We start from the raw sequence: 23,689 nt of genomic DNA, 5'->3' as shown, positions 1-23,689 counted from the left end.
GCCTTGGTATATGTATGTATGTTGTGAGAAAAGAGGATCACAAATGATTGTGGGTAAAAGTAAAATGATAAGATGTATAAGGATTAATGGTGGTGGTAGGTTCAATATGATTATGAAGGGTGAGACTCTGGAAATGGAGAATTTTGAGTATTTGGGGTCAAATATAATATTGATTGAAGTAAAAGATGTGGAAGTGAATTATAGATTTAAGGAAATAAGTAAATGACTGGATGGAATGAGAAATGTTATGATAAATTGTTATTTGGGGATGAATGAAAAGTGAATTTTGTATGGAGTTATTGGATTTACACTACAGTATGGATCAGACTTAGAATATAAGAGAGACAAAGGAAATGTCCAAATGTTTTTAAGTTTAAGTGTTTGATAAATATGATAGGGGAGAAAGAATACTATCACTGAATGTCCCCAATTGAGTTGTAAAAGGTGACAAAAATGAGACAGGGGGCTAGGCATCCTACTCTCTGTAGCCCCAAAGGGGACATTCCTAAAAAAAAAAAAAAAAAGTAAAAGCTTAAGAGGGTCTGGTAGGAGTTTTCCAGCTAGAACTAGAAGAGGTTTGGATCTTTTAATGTGCATGGATGTGGTACAGATTGAGAGTAAAAGTGAAGAGATAAGCAATATGTTTGTGAGAAGAGAGATGGATGTGTTGGCATTGAATGAAAATAAGTTGAAAGGGAAGAGAGAGTTTGAGTTTGGGAGTGTAGTTGGGAGTGTGTCAGAGTGAAAAGAGGATGAGGGAGAGAATGGATGGCTATACTGGTAAGTCAAGAGATAGGTAAATGTTTAGTGTAGTGGAAGGTTTCTTCAAGGTTAATGTGGATGAAGGTGAAACTGGGAAAGGAGATGTGGGTCTTTGTAAGTGCGTATGGGCCTGGTAGTGAGAAGTGCATAGAGGAAAGGGAGGCATTTGAATAGATTTAAATGAGTGCATAGAGGGTTTAGGGAGAAATGTCAATGTAGTGGTATTGGGAGATCTCAGTGCTAGGGTAGGAGATGAACCAATAGACAGAGTGGTTGGGAAGTGTGGAGTGCCAGGAAAAAATCATAGTGGAGAGATGATGGTGGAGATGTGTCTTGAAAGAGAGTTGATTCTAGCAAATGCAGTGTTTAGGAAGAAGGTCTAGCATAAATACACATGGGAGAGGGTGATGGATGGAAAGGTGGTAGATAGGGCTTTAATGGACTATATAGTGGTAACCAGGGGAAGAGTAGGAAGAGTTTTGGATGTATACATTTTAAGGGGAGAGAATGGTGGAATATCAAATCATTATTTGGTGGAAGGTAAGTTGAAAATGGAGTACAGATGGAGAAAGAAGAAAAGGACAGAAGGTAGGGAGGTGCTTAGAGTAAACTGCTTAAATAAGAAAGAAAAGGAGGAGTACAATAAGAAGCTGAGAGAAAAATGGGAAAGAGTGAAGGATAAAGTAGAACTAGGAGTGGAGGAAGAATGAGGATGTGTCAAGGAGGGAGTCACAAGGTGTGGAAAGATGGTGTGTGGAACAAGGAGGAGAGGAGGAGGAAATAGAAGGAAGGGTAGTGAGTGGTGGGATGATGAAGCAAAGAAGGTTATAGAAGAGAAGAAATGAGCATTCACAGATTGGTTACAAAATAGGACAAGAGAATCATATGAGAAGTACAAAGAAAAGAGAAGTAAAGCATATGATAAAGGAGGCAAAGAGGAGAGTAAATGTGAAATGGGGTAAGATTATGACAGAAATTTTTTAAAGTAATTAAAAGATGTTTTGGAAGGAAATTAAGAGAGGAAGGGAAGGCAAATCAAGTAGAAAGAAAAGGTAAAAGGTGCAGATGGAGAGGTGATAATGGAAGAGAAGGCAGTAAGAGGAAGATGGGCAGAGTATTGTAGGGAGTTGCTAAATGTGAATGAGGATAAGGAGGGAAAGTTAGTTGTAGTGGGAAGTGCTAAGAAAATAGCAGTGATAAATAAGGAAAACGGAGGAGAAATAAGAAAAAAATTATATGAAAGCAGTTATTAAAATGATGAGAACAGGTAAGGTACCTGAATCAGATGGATGCCATGCAGAGTGTCTAAAAAAGGGAGGTACAGTGATGGTGAACTGGCTGGTGAGGTTGTTTAATGTTTGTCTTAAAGAGGGTAGAGTGCCAGAGGACTGGAGGAGTGCCTGTATAACTCCACTTTACAAGGGAAAAGGGGACAAGTGTGAGTGTGATAGTTTCAGAGGGATCAGTTTGTTGAGTGTTGTTAGCAAGGTTTTGGTTGAGAGGATTAGGAGAGGAACAGGGAGTAATTGTTGAGGAATAGTGTGGGTTTAGGACAAGTAGAAGTTTCATGGGTAATTTTTTTGTGGTAAGGCAGATATGTGAGAATATTTTAGGAAAAAGTAAGGATGTTTTTTGGGCCTTGCTGGATTTTGAAAAGGCTTATGACAAGGTAGACAGGAGGTACTGTGGGAGGTACTGCAGATACTTGAAGGAAAGCTATGAAGAGTAGTCAAAAGTTTTTATAAGAGTAGTAGAACCTGTGTTAGAATTAGAAATGGAGAGAGTGAGTTGTTTGAGGTAAATGTAGGAGTTCATCAGGGATGTGTTATGTTGCTTTGGCTGTTCAATTTATACATGGATGGGGTGGTGCGAGAGGTGGGTGCAAGGGTAATGGGCCAGAGATTGGAGATGGTTAGAGAAAATGAAGAAAAGGTTAAAGAAAATGAAGAAAATGAGAGATAAGCCAGTTATTTGCTGATGACACTGCACTTGTACCACGATCAGAGGAGAGATTAAAGAAGTTTGTGATGGAGTTTGGGAAGGTGCACGAAAGAAGGAAGTTGAGGATAAATGTGGGTAAAAGTAAGGTAATGAGATGTACAAGGAAAAAGGATAGCAACAAATTGGAAGTGAGTATTAAGGGAGAGAGACTGGAGGAAGTGGATATCTTTAGATACTTGTGTGCAGATGTGGCAGGAAAGGGAGAAGTGGAGGTGGAGGTTGAATATACATTGAGAGAAGAAAGTAAATGTCTTGGAGGATTAAAAAGTGTAATGAGAAATAGATATTTGGGAATGGATGCTAAGAGGAGATTTTATGAAGGAGTGATTGTGCCAACAGCACTGTATGGGGCAGAAACATGAAACATAAAAGAGGAAGAGTTTAAATGTGTTCGAGATGAAATGCCTGAGAAGTGTGGTAGGAGTTACTAGGCTAGATAGAGTGAGAAATGAGGAGGTGAGGAGAGTGGAAATGGAAAGGGAGTTCAGAGATAGGGTTGATGAAAGAGTATTGGAATGGTTTGGACGCATGGAAAAAATGAGTGAAGAAAGATTAGTAAAAGAGGTGTGGAAGGCAGAAGTGGAGGGAGTGAATATGAGGGGATGACCAAGGATGAGATGGATGGATGGGGTAAAAGGGGCATTGGGAAAGAGGGAAATGTCTGTTGAGGAAGGCAGGGAGAAGACAGACAATAGGGGTGAGTAGAGAATGGTTGCGTATGGATGATGCTGTAATGCATGAAAGGGAGTGGGTAGGGGATGGGGGAGATGAGGTAAGTATGTGTGAATGATATTTTGATACAGCCTGAAGGGATTTCTCTTCATATTCTCTTTATTTTTTCATGAGGAGATCGTGAGGGGAGGTCACTGATTAAATGAAGCAGTCTTATTATGGATGTGCTGCATCATGCTACATTGCTTCTAACTCTTGGCAGTGGTTGAGATGCAGGGATGACCCGTCATCCTAGAGGACCCAAGAAAAGAGGCAGGGAGGGGTGGTGAATGGGAGTGGAGTATGTGGGGATGAAATGGGTAGGAGTGAATTTATGCCTTTGACTTTGGCTACCTCCCTTGTAAGGGGGAAAAAACATTTATATATGTATGTTATAAGAAAGGATACAGAAATATGGATGTGAGGCAGAGAATAAGGGTGGAAGGAGCTGTCAGATAATGTGGATCAAAGAATGTTGAGATGGATTGGGGAAATGGAAAGAATGAATGAGGAGGGACTGGTACAGAGTATGAAAAGTAGAAGTGGAGAAGTGGATGTAATAAATTTGAGAGGAAAATTGAGAATAAGGTGGGTGAATGGTGAGAAAAAGGCTTTGGATACTTGTAGAATGTCTGTGGAGTAGAGAATAGAGAATGCAGAAGATAAAAGTGAATAGAGGGAAATTGTGAATGGATGAAAGAATGCCATAATCTGAAGCAATGTTCCTTTCATCTCCTTCATTAATTTTCACTGAAGGAGGAGGTAACTGCCAAATGATGAAGCAGTAGGGTGAAATCTGCACTGGCTGTTGGGACCTACTGTATAGGAGCTGTGACCCATTATATTGCTTTTGACCCAATGAATAATGGAGAGCAATATTTCATCTTAAAGTATATATGAGCTTACAATTAAGTGTGATGATATAATAATGCCCTAATTGCAAAAATCTCAAGATAAAAGTTTGGGAATTATGAGTATATGCTCATTACTCTAAGATACATGAAGTGCATAGACTTTAGTAGCATTTGTTTGAGCCCAAGTTTGTGCTTGGTTTCAGTTCCTTCCACACAGATTGATTACTACTCATCTAATGTATTTATATAGTTTAGTAAATATGTCTAGTGCCTATAACAATGAGTTTTATGTGATATTTATTGATGATTCTATTTACAGCTACGATTCTTCTATGCACTGGGTGGTGACCAATTGACTTTATTATATGTCCGGGTTTATGGCCTTGATTTTGATATCCTAATGGAGGTACGCCTAGAGGCATTAGAGTTGCAACAGTTTGCATGGATAAGGCATGAATTTACCATATCTACTGAAGTTCCCTTCTATGTAAGTTGTTTTCATTTTAAACTAAGTTGATACTTGTCATGGATCAAAACTGCTGTTGATCATTTTTCTAATACATAAGGAATCTCTTTGTCATAGTGCCATACCTTACATATTAACTGGGCATACCACCAAGTAATTATATTCAACAAAAGGGCACACCAAGATGGTCTTTACCAGTTAGAATTTTTAGGTCAAAGTTCTTCCTTATGTTGAGTGAAATAGTGTGACTTAACCTAAAACAAACTTGGTGAAATATATATATACATATATATATATATATATATATATATATATATATATATATATATATATATATATATATATATATATATACATATATATATATATATATATATATATATATATATATATATATATAATTTTTTTCATTTTGAAAGGAGAGAGGTTGAAAGAAGTGAAGAGCTTTAAGTATTTGGGGTCAATATACCAGTGAGTGAAAAAGTAGTGGTGGAGATTAATTTTAGAGTAAGAGAAGCAAGTAAATGTCTTAGGAGAATAAAAAGTGTCATGAAAATAGGTATATGGGAACACAAAGGGGTAATTGTGCCCTTGATACAAAAAAGGCTCTTGCCCCATATAAGGGAGGTAGGTAATCAAGGCATGAACCCACCCATCACCCATTCTTTCCATGTGTTCAAACCATCCCAATACTCTCTCATCAGCCCTACCTGCCATCTCCTTTTCCATCCAAACTCTCTTCCTTACCTCATTTCTCACTCTATCCAATCTTGTAGCCCATACCATACTTCTCACAAATTTCATCTCAAATACATTTAAATATTTCTTCTCTGCCTCACTTAAATTCTGGGTCTTTGCCCTGTACAATGCCGTCAGCACAATCACCCCTTCATATAGTCTCCTCTTTGCATACATTCCTAAATGCCTGTTTCTCATGACACATTTCAATTCCTCAAGACATTTACTTGATTCTTTCAGTCCATATTATATGTGTGTGTGTATATATATATATATATATATATATATATATATATATATATATATATATATATATATATATAAATATATATATATATATATATATATACCGTATTTTATGGCTCACAAGGCGCACTTTTTTTCTTGAAAAATGCTAATGCATCTTCCAAGACAAATGTTGTATTGTAAGGCAACACCCAGGCTCATGTAAACTTGGACACTTGACCGATAGCGACCAGGATTTGTATGTTGAGTCATTACACTATGATGTTAGCTTAAGTACTATTTAATTCAACCTTTTATATTATGTAAACTCAGTACTTAGCTGTTACAAGTATCTCCAATACCATAATTCTTCCTGGAGCCTACTCGGCATGTGGACAAAACGGGCCGTTCCCTCGTCTCATAGCAACACACACACATACACACATACACACACACACACATTCATGAGTTTAAAAACAAACTAGACACTGCAAGATACAAAGGCGGGACAACACGAGCATAGCTCCCCTTCCCGCAAAATACAACTAGGTAAATACGAACACACAAATGCACGCAAATGCCAGGTGCCTTTATCAGTTACCACTAGGCTATCACACGTGTCATAAGATTTTTTGTCCTGGAAATTATCACCCATGGCTAGTTCATCAAAACGGTTTAGTTATACTATTGCGTACAAGCTACAAGTTGTACGATATGCCAAAGAACACTGTAAAAGAGCAGCAGAAAGACACTTTGGACCACCGCCTACAGAAAAAAGGATTTGGCAGTGGAGTTTAATATATCTACATCCATATTTTTTAGATTTTTATCTTATTTTTATGAAAATAAAACCACCCTTGGACAGTGAAAAATGTATAGTATATTTACTAATCACCAACCAGTATCATCATCATACAAACAAAATTGGACAAGTGATTTCGTAATGTAAACAATACGTCCAATACGTGTCATCCTTGCTTCTTATGTTTTTGAGTTCAGTGGTCGGGTATATGGTGAATGTGTTCTTGTATGAGAATGACTTCTTTTTTTTCTTAGAATTTTCTTTCAAATATTAGGGTGCGTCTTCCAAGATGCAGCGTCTTGCAAGCCGTAAAATACAGTATATATATATATATATATATATATATATATATATATATATATATATATATATATATATAATATATATATATATATATATATATATACATATATATACATATATATATATGTATATATATATATATATATATATATATATATATATATATATAAATGTATATATAAATACATATATATATAAATTCGTAAAGAGCTGGAGTCCAGGAACAATTTTTGGAAGAAAGTATATGCTGGATGAATCCTGGACAGGGTTCGAACCATTGGAATAAACTGGCAAACAACGAGTCTAGTGTATACTTGCTTAAAAGAAAGAAAAAAATAATAATGATAACAATAATAGAAAATAGAATAAAAATAAATAAATAAGTAAAAAAAAAAATATATATATATATATATATATGTATATATATATATATATGTATATTTACATATATATATATGTATATATATATATATATATATATATATATATATATATATATATATATATATATGTATATATATATATATATATATTAGATATTACTGTCAATATATATTTCAGGTAAGATTCCAAAGCACTCTCCATGGGAAAGGAATAGTGGCTATTGATGATGTATCCTTTACATCTGGCTGTCAGCTTCAACCCCAGGCTACCACAGCTTCTTGGATATCCACAACACCTACCCCACCTATCTGCTCAAGTGACCAATTCTTGTGTGTGTCTTCTGCAACTTGTATTGCAAGTGCAAAGGTGAGAAGGTGCTATTGCTGGCTACACTACTGCCATACATCAATGATAGATTTACTTGTATTAAATGTATATTCTATAAAGTTATTAGATCTGAAAGTATATTGTTACATAAACCACCTCAATACTGTAACACATTGGTCTGATATTTGTGTGGCAAAACCAGACAACTACACTATGGAGGTGAAGACAGTATCAGTGATAAATACCCGAACCTGAGAGTGGTCTTGATTGATGAGAATCCCATTCAAATGGGGGCATGATCCTCAACTGCAAGATAAAATCATCCAGTAGTTATTTTAACAAAACCTAAGTGTACCAAATTATTCAGGATATTAAAGCTTTTTACAGTTGATAAGACAGTCATATGTGCACATTTCACTACAGTCAGAATATTACTGTACCAGGTTTGCGACTTCAATATAGACTGCCCCGCCTCAGGAGAGGATGAGTTATTGTGTGGAGCAACAAACTTTGAGGCCAACATGGGTGGCTGGGTGGATGAGAGTGAAGCTGCATATTCATGGTCACGCATTCAGGCAAGTGATGCTCCCTACCCAGACTCGACCATCATGGATATTGACCACTCTTTAGGCAATGGAACAGGACATTTTGCATGGGTTCCTGGCAAACTTGCAGGTAAATTTAATGTAAGATAAAATATTGCAACACAAAACACCTTTACCTAGAATAGTACTGTGACAATGTTTGGATTGTACTGTGGCAAGTGACAGACACATGTATACCTAGGTCTCTTAATCCAGCACTCACCATTCACCACTTGTGCAGACATTTGAGCCCAGAACATAAACCCACTTTGGGAATTGGTCCAGGACATAAAACACCACCAATGCCTGTACCCAGATGTCCGCACAAGTGGCAGTTGGCAAGTGTTGGATTAAGAGACCTAGGTGTAGTATTCAGTACACAGGGTTGTAGAATGACAGTATCTCTGTGGTAAATCCTCAACATTCATCATTTATTTCTCTCCATCTATAGAAGATTCTGAGTCTACAGCAGTGATGAAAACACCTTTCCTTGGACCACCGGGTAAGTGCTAGATATTTTACCACTCTTTGTGTGTGTATTTGCCTAATTGAAATGTACAGGGTTGGGATGGTTGAGTGGACTAGAACATCAGCATCTGGAGACTAGGTGCTAGATTGATAGTAGTTTGATTCCTCGATGATTGATTGTACCTATAACACTGTATGCAGCAGAGACGTGAATTGTAAGAGAGGCAGAAAGGCACTTGCATGATATTGCTTGTCATCAGCCATAACAATGTTTATAAAGCAGTTTTTTATGAAACCAAAACTATAATCATGGCATAACTATGAGCCAAACTGCTATTAAGCCATAACATTACTGTACTACCAAGCTATAACTGATTAAAACAAAATCCTTGATACATCCGACTTGTTTATAGTACAACACTCAATCAAGTAATCTGTTGCCCAAGATCTCTCTTGTTACTATCAACAACCAGTGGGAGGATCTATAAGTCTATCTAGAAAGATGTACTGTATCATTGTCTGATAATTGTCAGAGTGGGGCATTGTAGAATGAGGTACTTTGTGCATTCTATGTGGCACAGAAATTAATCACCCATGAAATGACAATGATGTAAGCATAGTATAACTTTGACCATTTTTTGGTTTTGGCCAGGCTGTATCACACCATTGACATGAACATGACACATCTACAAGCTACACAACCCAGCCATGACTTGGTTATGACTGGCCCTCATAAAATTCTTGGTATCCCCAGGTGCGGCTTGTTCGTTTGAGTTTTGGTACTTCAAGAAGTCATCAAGTCCAAGACTAACTGTATCACTTATTTCAAAGAGCTATTCACTCCTGGCCTGGGAGGAGGTAACAGGTTATGATAACCAGATGTGGAAGAAAGCATCTATCTTCATTGGAGAACAGGAAAAAAGAGTACAGGTAAATGGTTTTGGTACAGGATAGATCAGTGGCATTCATGTTTATGGCCTTGACTAAAAGGAAAGGACTAACCCAAATTTAGATGGAATATCTTTTGTTCTTTAACCCAATACAAGTCTGGGTTTACTCTCCTTCCTCTTCATAATAGAATTATCTAGCAATTTTATAAAATGCCCTTCACTACCATGGTGCTCCTTTGAAAGTGCTAGATGATTTCATTGAGCTGAAGGGTAAATACCCTCCTTGAGCAGCATTTAAATCAAATGAGACCTACTAGTCAGCAGAATATGGAGAAAGCAGGGGGCAGGAACTTGAGAGTTTTTGGGTGAGGTGTTTAAGAGGTGAGCAAGTGGTTTGAGGTAAAGGTGGGACTTCACCAGAGATTTGTCATGTCATCATGGCTGTTCAATGTGTACATGGATGGGGTGGTGCAGAAGGTAAATGCAAGGGTAATGAGCAGGGGATTGGAGATGTTAAAAAAAATAGATAAAAATGTGAGGTAAGCCCAGTTGTTATTTGCTGACAACTATGCACTTGTAGTAGGATCAGAGGAGGGATTAAGGAAATTAGTAAATGAGTTTGTGAAGGTATGCAAGAGGTGAAATTTGAAGATAAATGTTGATAAAAGTAAGGTGATGAGATATACATAGAGAGAGAATGGCATAAATTTGGAAGTAAGTATGAATAGAGATGGACTGGAGGAAGTGGATAGCTCTTGATACTTGGGGTTACATGTTGCAGGAAAGGGAGGAGTGGAGGTAGATGTAGAATGTAGATTGAGAGAAGCAAGTAAATGCCATGGGGGATTAAAAAGTGTAATGAGAAATAGACATTTGGGAATGGATGCTAAGAGAAGATTGTATGAAGGGATGATTGTGCCAGCAGCACTGTATGGGCCAGAAACATAGAACATAAGAGAGGAAGAGAGAAAGAGTTTAAATGTGTTTGAGATGAAATATCTGAGAAGTATGGTAGGGGTTACTAGCCTAGAAGGAGTGAGCACTACACATTACCTCAGGCAAATGCTGCTTACCAGCAACTGACGATATCAACAGGCAGGAAAAAATTCACACATGCACATGAAGGTTCAAGGTCGGCTCATACAAGTGTGCTTGATTCAAATCCATCAGGTTTTTAAAAAAAGAAATGAAGTCGGATACTTTTCTAACAGACCTCATATATGTTTGAAACATGTTATGGATGGTGAAGGGAAGATTAGAGTGGGAAATGTGGCTGTTGGGTAGAGAACGAGGGAGGAAGGAGAGCTGTTGGATGGGGTGAATTAGGGAGTGCTGGGTTGGTTTAGGTATATAGAAAGAATGAGGGAGAAGACTAGCAAGAAGAGTGTGATAAGTGGAAGTGGATTGAGTGAATTTGAGAGGAAGGCTAAGAATGAGGTCATTGGATGAGGTGAATAGGGCTTTGGATGCACAATGAATGTGTTTTTGAACAGGGAAGAAAATGCAAAAATAGGAGTGACTAGAGCACTGGTCAATAACCTGTGTAGCTAGAAAAGCTATCTTTTAAAGACTTATCAATATTTTATGCTGTTGGAGCCACAATACAAAAAATTGTCTAATATACTGAAATCTACAGAACTTCAGTAAAATGAGAATAAGAATGTACATTACTTTAAAACAACTGTAATTATACTTCTATTATTCAATAAACTTTTACTCCCAAAACAAAATTGAATGAAAAAAAAATATAAATTTGCCAGAAATGTTTTGTAAATTTGCAGTATGACATCTTGGTTTTGATGGAATTATTATTTTGTAAGAAGTTTCTTGAGTCACACAAGTGGCCTGAAAGTGCCACATGTGGCTCCTGAGCTTCAGGTTGCCAACCACTTGACTAGAGCAAGGTTGTGTTCAGAAGAAAGGTTGATAAGGCTGAAAGAGTAATAGATTATTTTGAGTGGATAAGGATGGGGTATCATATGATGAAGCGATGAGAATAAACCAACTCCGGCTGCCAGGTCATGCTGATACTAATACTGATTATGGTTTCAGGTGAAGCTTGAGAGTACCCAATTAAGCTTTGAAAATATGTTTGATATTGCAATAGATGATGCCAGCTTCCTCATGTGCTCACCTAATGCACCACCTGTGTCGGTAAGTACAATATTCACGCAGTTTAAATATTAAGCTGGTCAGAGACAGTGGTCTGCAATTGTGTTTCTCCTTGCTTTCTCCTCTGTGAATTGGTGGTACATTAACCCCCTACCAATCCAAAGGCACTATCTTTTTTCATCATATGATTAAACAAATATTTAATTGTCATTTCAAAATGAACACCTGACTTTCAAATGTATGCCAGACCTTTGAATTTAGAAAATTTCCTATACATAGATATTCTAAAACTGTTTCATTTCTTCACAAGGATGATTTGAGTTGTGACTTCACTAGGCCCTGTGCTTGGTACCAGAGTCACCAAGATGACATAGACTGGAATAAAATCATCTGGCCTGACAGAAGTATGTACATTTAGAATAATTATTTCAACCTTATACTATGTGGAAATATGTTTGACACTTTGCACTGCAGTGTGCATATTCACTCTATGCTATTGGAAAGCACATATTAAAAGATATATGGTTGACACCTCACCCAGTTTAGACTTTTTAACCCTATTTTTCTAACTTTCCCCTTTGTTTTACCCATGCACCAAAAGCCTTTTTTTCCTCTTATATGGGGGATGGTCCAGTCAAGGCATACACCCACCTTTCACCCATCCCCCACCCATCTAATGCCCCTATTATCTTAGCTCCTTGTAGATGAAGCGTCACCCCTGTCCTCCACCCACTGTTTGGGTAAGAGGCATGGCAGCAAGACACAGCATCTCCTTTTTTTTTTTTTCATAGTGCCCCTCCCCCGTCATAATTTGGCACTTAGATAGAAGAAAATCTTGACCTCAAACCACTCACTTTCAGTTACCTGCTCTTACAGAAGATCTATTACATATAAATATGCAAGGTAACCACTTTAGAAAATAAAGAAACTGAGCAGAGCATTTTCATATATTACATCTTCAGTGTAAATTATAAAGAAAGAGGGTACAACAAATATAAGGAAAATAGCCAACAATTACCAAATGTGACCCACGCCTGGATGATTCGTCTACCACCTTTCCTAGTGTAGTTCCTTATGCTCTTGTCATACTATATTATGTTTGATGTACCCTCATTCTTTGTAATTTACACTGAAGACACACACACCAATGGCTATTTTGCCCATACAAGGGAGGTAGCCAAAAAACAAAGGCATAAACTCCACTCCCACCCATTCCATCCCCACATACTCCACTCCCATTCACCCCCCCTTCCTCCCTCCCTCTTATCTTGGCTCCTCCTAGATGAAGGGTCATCCCTGCATCTTGCCCACTCTCCTGGGTCAGAAGCAGTGTAGCAGGACACAACACATCCACAGCAAGGCTGCTTCATTTAATCAGTGACCCCCCTCTCTCTGTCCCCTCATGCAGAAAAAGAGGAGACGGGGAGAAATCCCTTTGGGTTATGTCAAAATATCATTCACACATACTCCCTCACCCCCAATCCCCCATGCATAACAGCATCATCCATACACAACCATTCTCCATTCACCCCTACTACTCATGTAAAAACTTTTGAGTGCCCTCAGATGACTCTTTTCTATCCCATACATATACCAATCATTTCATAGTTTCACTCTGTCAGTCATGTCATATGCTTTTCCAAACCTATGAAAACCCAAAAGACATCCTTGCCCTTTGCCAAAAAACTTCTTGCATATTTGTCTTAGTACATAAATTTGATCTGCACACCCTCCTCCTTTCCTGAAACCATACTTCTCTTTCTCATTTTCTATTTATATCTATCTATATACCAAGGGCTTCTTTCCCCTTATAAGAGAGGTAGCCAAGTCAAGAGTTGTGGATGTCCATGTTCTTAGGGGAGAGAGTGGGGGAAATATCATTCATTTTCTGGTGGAAGGTAGATTGAGAGTGGAGGATAGATGGGGAAAGAGGAAAAGGGTGGAAGGTAGAGAGGTGCTTAGAGTGACCTGTTTAAATGAGAAGGAAAAGGAACAGGAGTACCAGGAGAAACTAAGAGAAGTGTGGCAGATGGTGTATGATAAAATAGAGGTGGGAGTGGAAGAAGAATGGGGGCATTTCAAGGAGGAAATGACAAGATGTGCAAAGATGGTATGTGGGACAAGGAGGATAGGAGGGAATAGAAGGAAGGATAGTGAGTGGTGAGATGATGAAGTGAAGATGATAGTAGAGGAGAAGAAGCAAGCATTTAGGGATTGATTGCAAAGTAAGACTCAGGAAATACACAAGAGATACAAAAAGAAAAGAGAAGGAAAACATAAGATAAAGGAGACAAAGAGGAGAGCAGATGTAAAGTGGGGAAGGAATATGACAGAAAATATTGAAAATAATAACAAGATGTTTTGGAAGGACATTAAGAGAGGAAGGGGAGGTGAGTCAGGTTGAGAAGAAAAGCTAAAAGGTGTAAATGGACAGATGTTAATGGAAGCGGTAAGGGGAAGATCATACCTGGCTCAGAGAATGGTTATAGTGTGCGAGACTTGGGGTGGAGGGCAAGGCCCCCCCCCCTTGCCCCAATAGGGCCCCTTACTGAGGATAAGCGTTGCCCAGACCCACAGAGTGAGGATTTTAATTTAGCGGTAGAAATATTTGCACTACACGAAAGTATCCTATTGTAAGGAGTACCTCAGGTTTGTATCAGGGAAAAATTAATTTTCCTGCGAAAATTACATTTTGAATGTGGAGGAGGAAAGAGAGGGATTGATGGTGGCAGTGGGAGGCACTAAGAAAATGACAGTGATGAGGTAGAAAAATGGAAGAGATATAAGAAAAGATGATGTAAAAGGAGTTTTGAGAATGTTGAAAGCAGGTAAGGCACCTTGGTTGGATGGGTGTCATACAGTGTCTCAAAAAGGGAGGCACAGTAATATTGAACTGGCTAGTGAGGTTGATATGTGTTTAAGGAAAGGGAGAGTGCTGGAGGACTGGAGGAGTGCCTGTATAATTCTGTTTTACAAAAGAAAAGGGGACAAATGTGATTATAGTAGTTTAGAGGGATCAGTTTGTTGAGTGTGGTTGGAAAGGCTTATTAGAGGGTTTTAATTGAGAGGATTAGGAGAGAAACAGAGTGAATAATTGGTGAGGAGCAGTGTGTTTTAGGAAAGGTAGAGGGTGCATGGATAAAATTTTTGTGATAAGGCAAATTTATGAGAAGGCTTTGGCATAAGTTAAGAATGATTTTTTTGGCCTTTATAGATTTGGAGAAGGCTTATGACAGGGTAGACAGGAAAGCACTATGGGGAGCATTGTAGATATATGGGATCGGGGGAAAGCTGTTAAGAGCCATCAAGAGTTTTTACAAGAGTAATAGAGCCTGTGTTAGAATTGGAAATGGAGAGAGTGAGTGTTTTGGGGTAAAGATGGGGCTGTGTCATGTCACCATGGCTGTTTAATGTGTACATGGATGGGGTGGAATGCAAGGGTAATGGGCAGGGGACTGGAGATGGTTAATGAAGATGGAGAGAAGTGGTGAGCCAGGAGTTTGGGAAAGTATGCAATAGGAGAAAGTTGAAGATAAATGTGAGTAGAAGTAAGGTGATGAGATGTACAAGAAGAGAGGATGCCAGCAAGCTGGAAGTAAGTCTTAAAGGAGAGAGGCCAGAGGGAGTGGATAATTTTAAGTATTTTGAGTTGCATGTGGCAGGAAATGTAGAAGCAGGGGTAGACGTAAATTGTAAATTGAGAGAAGCAAGTAATTGCCTTGGGGAATTAAAGGTGTCATGAGAAATAGGCATCTAGGAGTGGATGCAAAGAGGAGTGTATAGGAAGAGGTAATTGTGCCAGTGACACTGTATGGGGCCTGAGACTTGAAGTTTAGAGCGGCAAGAAGGAGAAACTTAAATGTGTTTGAAATGAGATGTCTGAGAACTATGATAGGGGCTGCAAGGTTGGATAAAGTGAGAAATGAGGTGAGGATGAGAGCAGGATTGGGAAAGGAGATGGGAAATAGGGCTGATGAAAAATTATTGGGAAAGTTAGGACACATGGAAAGAAAGAGTGGAGAAAGGTTAGTAAAAGAGGTGTGGAAGGCAGAAGTTGATTAAGTGAATTTGAGGGGACAACCAATGATGAAATGGATGGATGGGGTGAAAGGGGCTTTGAGCAAGAGGGGAATGACTGTTGAACAAGGAAGGGACAAGGCAGGAGATAGGTGTGAATAGAGAATGCCTGTGTATGGATGATACTTAGACAAGGCCTGAGGGGATTTCTCCCCACCTCTCTCTATTTTCCACATGAAGGGAAGGAGAGGGGGATTGCCAGTTAAATGAAGCAGCTTCACTATGGATGTACTGTGTCTTGCTGCATTGCTTTTGACCCAGGCAGGAGGCAGGAGACAGGGATGACCCTTCATCCACAAAGAGCTAAGATGAGAGGAAAACAAATGTGGTGGATGGGAGTAGAATGGATGGGAGTGAGTGTGTGCCTTTAACTTGACTACCCCCCCCCCCCGTGGCGTAGCAACTGTTTTTGCCGCCCAGGGCGGGTGTAAGATTTACCTCCCCCCTGTTGAGGGGAGGTTAAAATAATTCTTTGATATAGAGCAGGAATACTTAACTTAAAATATTTATCTTCATTGGATATAAAACTGGGGCGTGTCTAAAGCAAAAGTTCCTAGCCTAGGATTTTTTCCTAACCTAGGAATTTTGTTTAAAACCTAGGAATATACAATTCGCCTAGCATGCATCAATCCTACAACATGGCTGCCGCCATAGACCAGCAGAAATATCAATTTGCTAGATATTTTTAGTTAATTTTGTGCCATTTTATATCAATAAATAAAAAGTTATATCCTACTGGTTTCGGGTTTTACCGGCTATCATATGTACGTAAATTCATATCACTGTTATCTTATTTTATTATAAAATAGCTGACAAAATCGCTGAAAGCTAGAATTGTGTCTAAAGCAAATGTAGGTTAGGAAAACATTCACAGGCTAAGAAAATTTGCTTTAGACACGGTCCTGAGGCTACAGTTAAAAAATCTGTTTAAAAACAGTACCATATCACAACCTTAAAAACTCATTTTGGCATAAAATCTAAGATTTTTGTTAGATTCTTATTATTCTCATTTTTTTTTTCTATTTTTTTTTTCCTGTTCTTACCCCATCAACATTCCGCCCCCTGGCACGTGCCGCCCGTGGCAGACCACCCCTCCCACCCCCCCTTTGCTACGCCACTGTCCCCCCCTCAATTTAGTTAATTCACTTAGTGTTACTAATTTTTTTGCCAGCCGCTTTCATACGTATCCAAGGGAATGGCAAAGAGAAAAGAGCCGTGATGCAGACTTGGTGGCGGGAACCTGGTGAAATGCTTTGTCTATCCTTCTCGTAAGTACACATATCTCTCATTAGATGTCTGCTTAATATACACAAATTCACTTATATATGATGTATCTATTCTCCCTATTTCCCAGGGACCCGTAATGGGTACCTACTTTTGGTGGTCCTGCAAGATGGACAGCTGAGCTGCCCATTTTCAAAACCATCAGCCTCCTCACCATCATCAGGTGGTACAGCCCTGAGGGACTGATAATCATTTTCTGGACTGTGGCCTAAGATTTCTCTCAGTCAGCTTCAGTTGTATTTATTACACCTTATCACACTTAAAAAGCTGACAGACGTCTGACACCTGCTCCCCTCTTCTACAGAACACATTTCTCACATATTTGGAGACTGGTGAAAAAAAAATTATACTTTTCATAAACAGATTTTACCTATTCATAATGTAGCAGACATATAGACATTTATGTATACAGTATACCTAATCATATGAGCTTATTAGCACCTATTAGACAACATAGTAATGGTAGTGATAGACATAAACAAGGGCTTCAAGAATCCCCTGACATAAAATCATTATCAAGAAAGAGCCTCCATTGAATAGAGGCACCCAAACCTTGTGGAGACTATGACTCACCTCAACTACCACCCTATCTATTAGATGAAGTCAGTAGGGACAATCTCCATTAGACCCCTGCCTTGAGTTTCATTGGCTGGATTAGTCCTTCCCATATATCTCTCTCACAACTTTAGTAAAGTGTTTGGCAAAGTGCTCCACCAAGAAACTACTAAATAAAATCAAGGCCCATGTCACAGGAGCAAAAGTGTTTGAATGGATTTGTGGCAAAAAACTGTAGGTCACCATTAACAGTGTAAAATAAAAAGGGGGTAGGTTTTACTAGTGGAGTTCCCCAGGGGACAATTTTGGATCCCTTATTAATTTTGTTTATAAACAACTTGGACAATGGCATTAATAGTGATGTTAAGGTGGTAAGAGACACAGAATTGCTTACCATAAGCCTTATGGTCTCTTGCAGTCTCCTCCATTTTTATGTTCTTAAGAAACACTTGAACATTGTTTGTCTTGTATTAGTGTTGGTCTGTTTCTGTGTCACTAGCTTGAAGTAGTAGGAATAGGAGAGCAGTGGCCTGTTGTCAGATCTCCTTATGTGAAATGATGGAGGAAATACAGGTGAACTTAATAGAAAGGTCTTGGGCTCAGTCTGAAGAATGAGTGTCAGTCCCTCAGGGCTGCAGTTCCAGATAGAGGTGAGGGTGTTCTTGGGTTTTGAAGATAGATGGTAGGGAGATGGTTCTCACTGACAGCCATCTCACAGAGCCACCACTTGTAGGTACCTAACTTTGGTTCTAGTGTTTGATATAACTTTTAAGTGACTCTTTCAAAAGAAGAAAAACTCTTTGCTTCTTCCACAGATATATGATCCGAGCGGGAGGAAGTCTGTATGTGAATTTTGTGAAAGAGTCTGCCAAAGAAAAATTATGGGCTAGGGAGAATGACTTCTACTTTGTTGCGTGGAGAAGGGAACATATTACTATCACCAGTGAAGAAAAATTCCAGGTGAGATAAACATTGCTGTTTTCATATATTTTCATCATTACTGTATTACTTTACAGAAACCTGTGTACTTTTCTTCTTTGTTTATGACTAATGTGAGACAAAATATCACAATGTTTTTTTTTAAAGAAGGGACCATCATATTAAGTGCAATGTTCAAAATTATATGACAAAATAAGATACTTCATCCAATTACTGGTAATTTTTCTTTTTATTTCTGCAACCCTTCCCCCTAGGCCCTTGTTTTGTAACATTATCTATCTACATACCAAGGGTTTCTTTCCTCTTATAAGGGAGGTAGTCAAGCCAAAGTTACATACCCACTCATTCCACTCCCATCCACCACCTTTGTTTCCCTCTCATCTTAGCTCCTTGTGCATGAAGGATCATTCCTGTCTCCTGCCCACTGTCCAGGTCAGAACCAATGCAGCAAAACACAGCACATCTACAGCATGGCTGCTTCACTTACACAGTAACCCCTCGTCTTTGTCCCTTCATGTGGAAAATAGAGAAAACAGAAAGAAATTCCTTTGGGCTGCATTAAAATATCATCCACACACAACCACTCCCCACTCTCCCCCATTGACCACCCTCTCTCTTTTTTGTTTGACAGACATAGAAAAGAGAGAAACCAGAGAGAAAATCTCTTCAGGCTGTGCCAAAATATCATCCACACACAACCATTCTCCACTCACCCCAATTCCCTGCCTTCTCCCTTCCTAACTCAACAGATATTCCTCTCTTGCTCAAAGCCCCCTTGACCTCATCCATCCATCCCATCTTTGGTCATATCTTCAAGTTCACTCCATTCACCTCCACCTTTCACACCTCTTTTCACTAGTCTTTCTTCATTCAGTCTCTCCATGTGTCCAGAACCATCCCATCCCAACTGTAACACTGAAACACTGAAATTTTTATTTTTATGTAGTGTTAGGAATTCAGGTTCAAATGATTATTATTATTTTAGGTGTTTTAATAAAGATATGTACTTTGAATTTTAAAATGTATCAGATATAAGGGTAGTATATTGTACAGTACTACATCTCATTAACAGATGTTAATTAGTTGTGTTTGCAGTGTTTTCGCTATGTTTTCGGTGTTTTTGGTGCTGTTGTTTAGTGCTGTGCAATCACTATGCCATCCAAAAACCACTCCAAATCAACGGATTATTCACATCAATGGACACCATTACCCCCCTTTTAGTCCGTTAATGAGAGGTAGTACTGTATGGTGTTAATGAAATCATGATTAAGTTTAATACAGGTACTCCTTGTTTAATGACGACAATTGGGACCAGCGCGCCGTCGTTAACTGAATTGGTCGTTAAGCGAAAGTGTATACATATACTGTACATACATGTACTGTATGTACAATGTCCAGCAATACATGTATCTTTATTTTCGTGTATTTTCCCTCTTTTATACAGTGCATTAAAGCTTTATTTACTGTTTATTTATGGTGGTTAGGTTCCTAAAATTACCGTATATGACCAAATCCGCGTATGCTGACATTCCATATTGAATACCAGGGTATTGTTTTAGTTTCGACCATGGGCGCAATATAGCAATAGAAAATTAATTATTAATTTTGTAAATTAAAATGTATCAACGTAATATGCAATTTTGTGGGCAGAAATGAAAGTAAAAAATACCTTGCTACAAGAAAATATGCTAATGAATGAAGTCGGTAGCATAGGCTCGGGACGCCATCTTGTCGTCTGCCAACGTCTCTCACGACGACGATGAGCCGGATGACATTTAATTTGCAGGTAATGATTTATTAAACACAGGTTAGGTTAGTTTAGTTTATGTTAGACGAATTAATTTATCATCCATTCATTTCTTCGACATCGGCATCTATCACAATAAACATGGTGTACCATTCGTCCGACATGACTTCGTTACTTACGAAATCTGTTTTAGCATTTTTTTTTCATTTCCGCTCACAAAATTGCATATTACGTTGATACATTATAATTTTTAAAATTAATAATTAATTTTCTATTGTTATATATTGCACCCATGGTCGAAACTAAAAATTTACCACTACTGGTATACACTGTACCCCAGGTAGTTTTTGCAGCTTGCAGGATGGTAATGTAGACCCAAGCTTCAGAACACTTTACCTCACAGGTAATATCCAGCGTACAAGTTCATTTATAACATCATACAAATTTGCCTCAGCCAACTTAATCATCGTACACGACGTCGTAACTTCGGGAGATTTATGTTGAACGATGTCATAAAGCCCGTCGTTACTCCAAGTTGTCGTTAACCGAGTAGGTCGTTAAACGAAGAGTACCTGTATTGTAAACTCTCAGAGAGGGTTAGGATGATACCTCCTTGTGGAGGACTTTTTGAAGCAGGGAAAGATGATGTAAAATTTGTATGCCTTAAAAGATTGGAAGAAGAGGGGCAAAAGACCATGACCACCAAATGAAACTATGAGGGGCACTTGTTCCTGAGTCCATTTAGAAATGAGACCCCTTCCTTTCACTGTTGCATTTCCTCATAGTTTGAACTTATTAGTAACTTAAACAAGTGTTTTGTCTTTGATGACTTTTGTGAGTTATATTTCTTTTTCATTTTGATAGCAGCAACTACTGTTGCCTTGTTTTGAGTGCTGAGATATGATGTATTATTCTATTGCAGCTTCAATTTGAAGGCGTACTGAATGAAGATGGCAATGCGGGCCAAATGGTATTGTTAGCAAACATCAAAGTGATAGATGGACAGTGCCCACCCTTACTCCACTGCAACTTTGATGACGAGAGTGAAAATTGTGAATGGGATAATTATGACCTCGATGGACATTCACTCTTCTGGCTCAATGGCGTTGGTAGTGATGAGGTTGAGAATACTCCCAGGTTTGTACAGTTAATTTGGTTTTAATTGTGATAGCCCATACACAAGAAATATATAGTATCTTTTTGAAGGATTAATATTTTCATAGAATGTATTTGTTGCCATTAAGAAGTATGTTATATGTAAATACAAACCTTTAAAATTCATCAAGTGTTTTACTGTATGAGGTATTCATATTAATACCCATATTTTGCAGTTTTCACTCTCATCCATGTACTTTTTCCTCCCACCTACTATGATTTACAATGTTGTATTTCATGTTTCACCTCCATTCCTCCCTGCTCCATGGTCTCTTCTACTCCCTTCCATGTTCCTTGATCCCATTTTACTTCTGCTCCTCCTCCTCCTCCTTTTCCTCCTCCTCCTCCTCCTCCTCCTCCTTCTCCTCCTCCTCCTCTTCATCTTCATACTTCTCCCCATTACTCATCATCCTTCTCTCTACATTGTCATACTTGTTCTCATAAGTTGATAAGTACCTCTATTGTATATAGCAAAGACCATACTTGGGAAACTCCATATGGCAAGTACAAGTTCATCAACTCCAGCACGGATGATGCAGGAAAGTCAGCGTACCTTAAAAGTCCCGATTATACCATTTCTAATCGAGAGGGTGACTGCTTCCAGTTCTGGTTCTACCTCTATGCCACCAAGTAAGTTCTTCATTTCTGTTGGCACATTGTTGTTGGTTCAACCCAATATCTAAACCTAATAGATATCAACTGTTATCACTGTCCATGGGTTTCATAGGCAAATTGTTTTTTAGCTTGTCATTAGTAGAGGATTAGTTTGAACACTCTCAGCTCCCTCAACCATGATGAAGAACAAGTCTATGGTTGTTATTATTCTGCCATAGGACTAAGAAAAGACTACTCATATAATGCAGGGAAACATTTAAAAAAATAGTCTTTAGGGCATTGAAGGAATGAGACAGAATATAGTGTAGTTTACCAGAGAAAGAATAATCAATAAAAGACTTCTTAATCTGCACTCATAACAAATATATAAGAAGGTAGGGGTGGGGGTACTATATGTCATATTGACAAAGATATTGTTTAACTTTAGTATTTATATTTCAGTGTTGCATATCTATATATAATCAGGAACAAATTTCTTCTTCTTCCTCATCTTCTTCCTACTCCTCCTTCTTCACCTTCTTCTTCTTCTTCTTTTTCTTCTTCATTTTTTTCCTTGTTTGTCTCCTTCCTCTCATTCCTTTTCTTCCTCTTCTTCTTTCTCTTCTTCATATTCTTCATCTTCTTCCTCTTCTTTTTTTTGTTCTTGTTGTTTGCTTACAACACTACACTTATAGTAGGATCAGAGTAGGGATTAAGGAAGTTAGTGAAGGAGTTTGCACTAATGTCTTCCATTTACTGATTTTGTATTTAGCAAAATGATAGATAAATTTCTTGTGTTTTTTTACATTTCTAATCATATTAATAGCTTTTGTTGAAGAAGAGACTTTTAACATGTGACCCATTTACCTCATTTTCCTTCTCATCACTCTGTCTGCCAGCCTAAATCTCAGTACTTTCATAGGGATCATGTCAGGGATAGCTTCAATTCTATTTCAATTTAGTCTCGCCGCCTGCCATTTCCTCATGCTTCAACATTCCCCACAGAGAAAATGTTGGGAAAATGTCAATCCAACTCCACAGGAAGGAAACAAAGTCAGGGGAGATTTGGACCCACACATACAATGGAAGAGATGCATGGCAGTTGGGTCAAGTTACAATCAAGGAGAAAGGTGAAAAATTCAATGTAAGTACCATGAAGGGGATTATGAAGAGGAGAGAGGAAAGTTGTTGGAAAATCAAAAATATGACATAAGGTCATGCCTTGAAATAAGTTTTAAATATACTTTTTAGATTGTTGAAACAACAGTATCATCCCCCTCAATACAGAAATGCTTTTTATAAATATTGTTGTGTTTGTTTATATATATATATATATATATATATATATATATATATATATATATATATATATATATATATATATATATATATATGTATGTATGTTTTTACCTAGTTTTACCTAGTTGTATCTTACAAGAAGGGGAGCTACATTCATGGTGTCCCACCTTTGTATCTCACAGTGTCAGTTTACTCTTAAATTTGTGTATGGTTTTTGCACACACTATTGTTTCTTCCAGTTTGTTCCAAGTGCCCACCACTCTATGTGGAAAACTGTTCTTCTTTAGATCTCTTCTATACAATCTCCTCTTAGCATCCATTCCCAAATGTCTATTTCTCAATACACTTTTAATCCCCCAAGGCATTTACATGCTTTTCTCAATCTACATTGTACCTCCACCTCCACTCCTCC

General features: G+C 38.1%; 1 protein-coding gene across 1 annotated transcript in view; it reads left to right on the top strand.

Annotated features, from left to right (window-relative positions):
- The window catches only part of LOC143018552 (MAM and LDL-receptor class A domain-containing protein 2-like), a 388,685-nt gene that overhangs the window by 244,372 nt on the left and 120,624 nt on the right, over positions 1-23,689 (top strand). Inside the window, exons 111-122 of the mRNA XM_076174014.1 lie at positions 4,648-4,815; positions 7,424-7,612; positions 8,017-8,248; positions 8,609-8,659; positions 9,380-9,555; positions 11,568-11,669; positions 11,938-12,031; positions 16,876-16,972; positions 18,359-18,503; positions 21,152-21,366; positions 21,856-22,014; positions 22,984-23,122. Of these exons, the coding sequence (XP_076030129.1) occupies positions 4,648-4,815; positions 7,424-7,612; positions 8,017-8,248; positions 8,609-8,659; positions 9,380-9,555; positions 11,568-11,669; positions 11,938-12,031; positions 16,876-16,972; positions 18,359-18,503; positions 21,152-21,366; positions 21,856-22,014; positions 22,984-23,122 (1,767 nt within the window). The remainder of the gene's footprint in view (positions 1-4,647; positions 4,816-7,423; positions 7,613-8,016; positions 8,249-8,608; positions 8,660-9,379; positions 9,556-11,567; positions 11,670-11,937; positions 12,032-16,875; positions 16,973-18,358; positions 18,504-21,151; positions 21,367-21,855; positions 22,015-22,983; positions 23,123-23,689) is intronic.

The sequence above is a fragment of the Oratosquilla oratoria genome, chromosome 35, assembly GCF_046742065.1.
Source record: "Oratosquilla oratoria isolate Oo_2021 chromosome 35, ASM4674206v1, whole genome shotgun sequence".
Taxonomy (NCBI): Eukaryota; Metazoa; Arthropoda; class Malacostraca; order Stomatopoda; family Squillidae; genus Oratosquilla; species Oratosquilla oratoria.
Note: the sequence above shows the minus strand (reverse complement) of the source record. Positions and strands in the feature narration are given on the sequence as shown.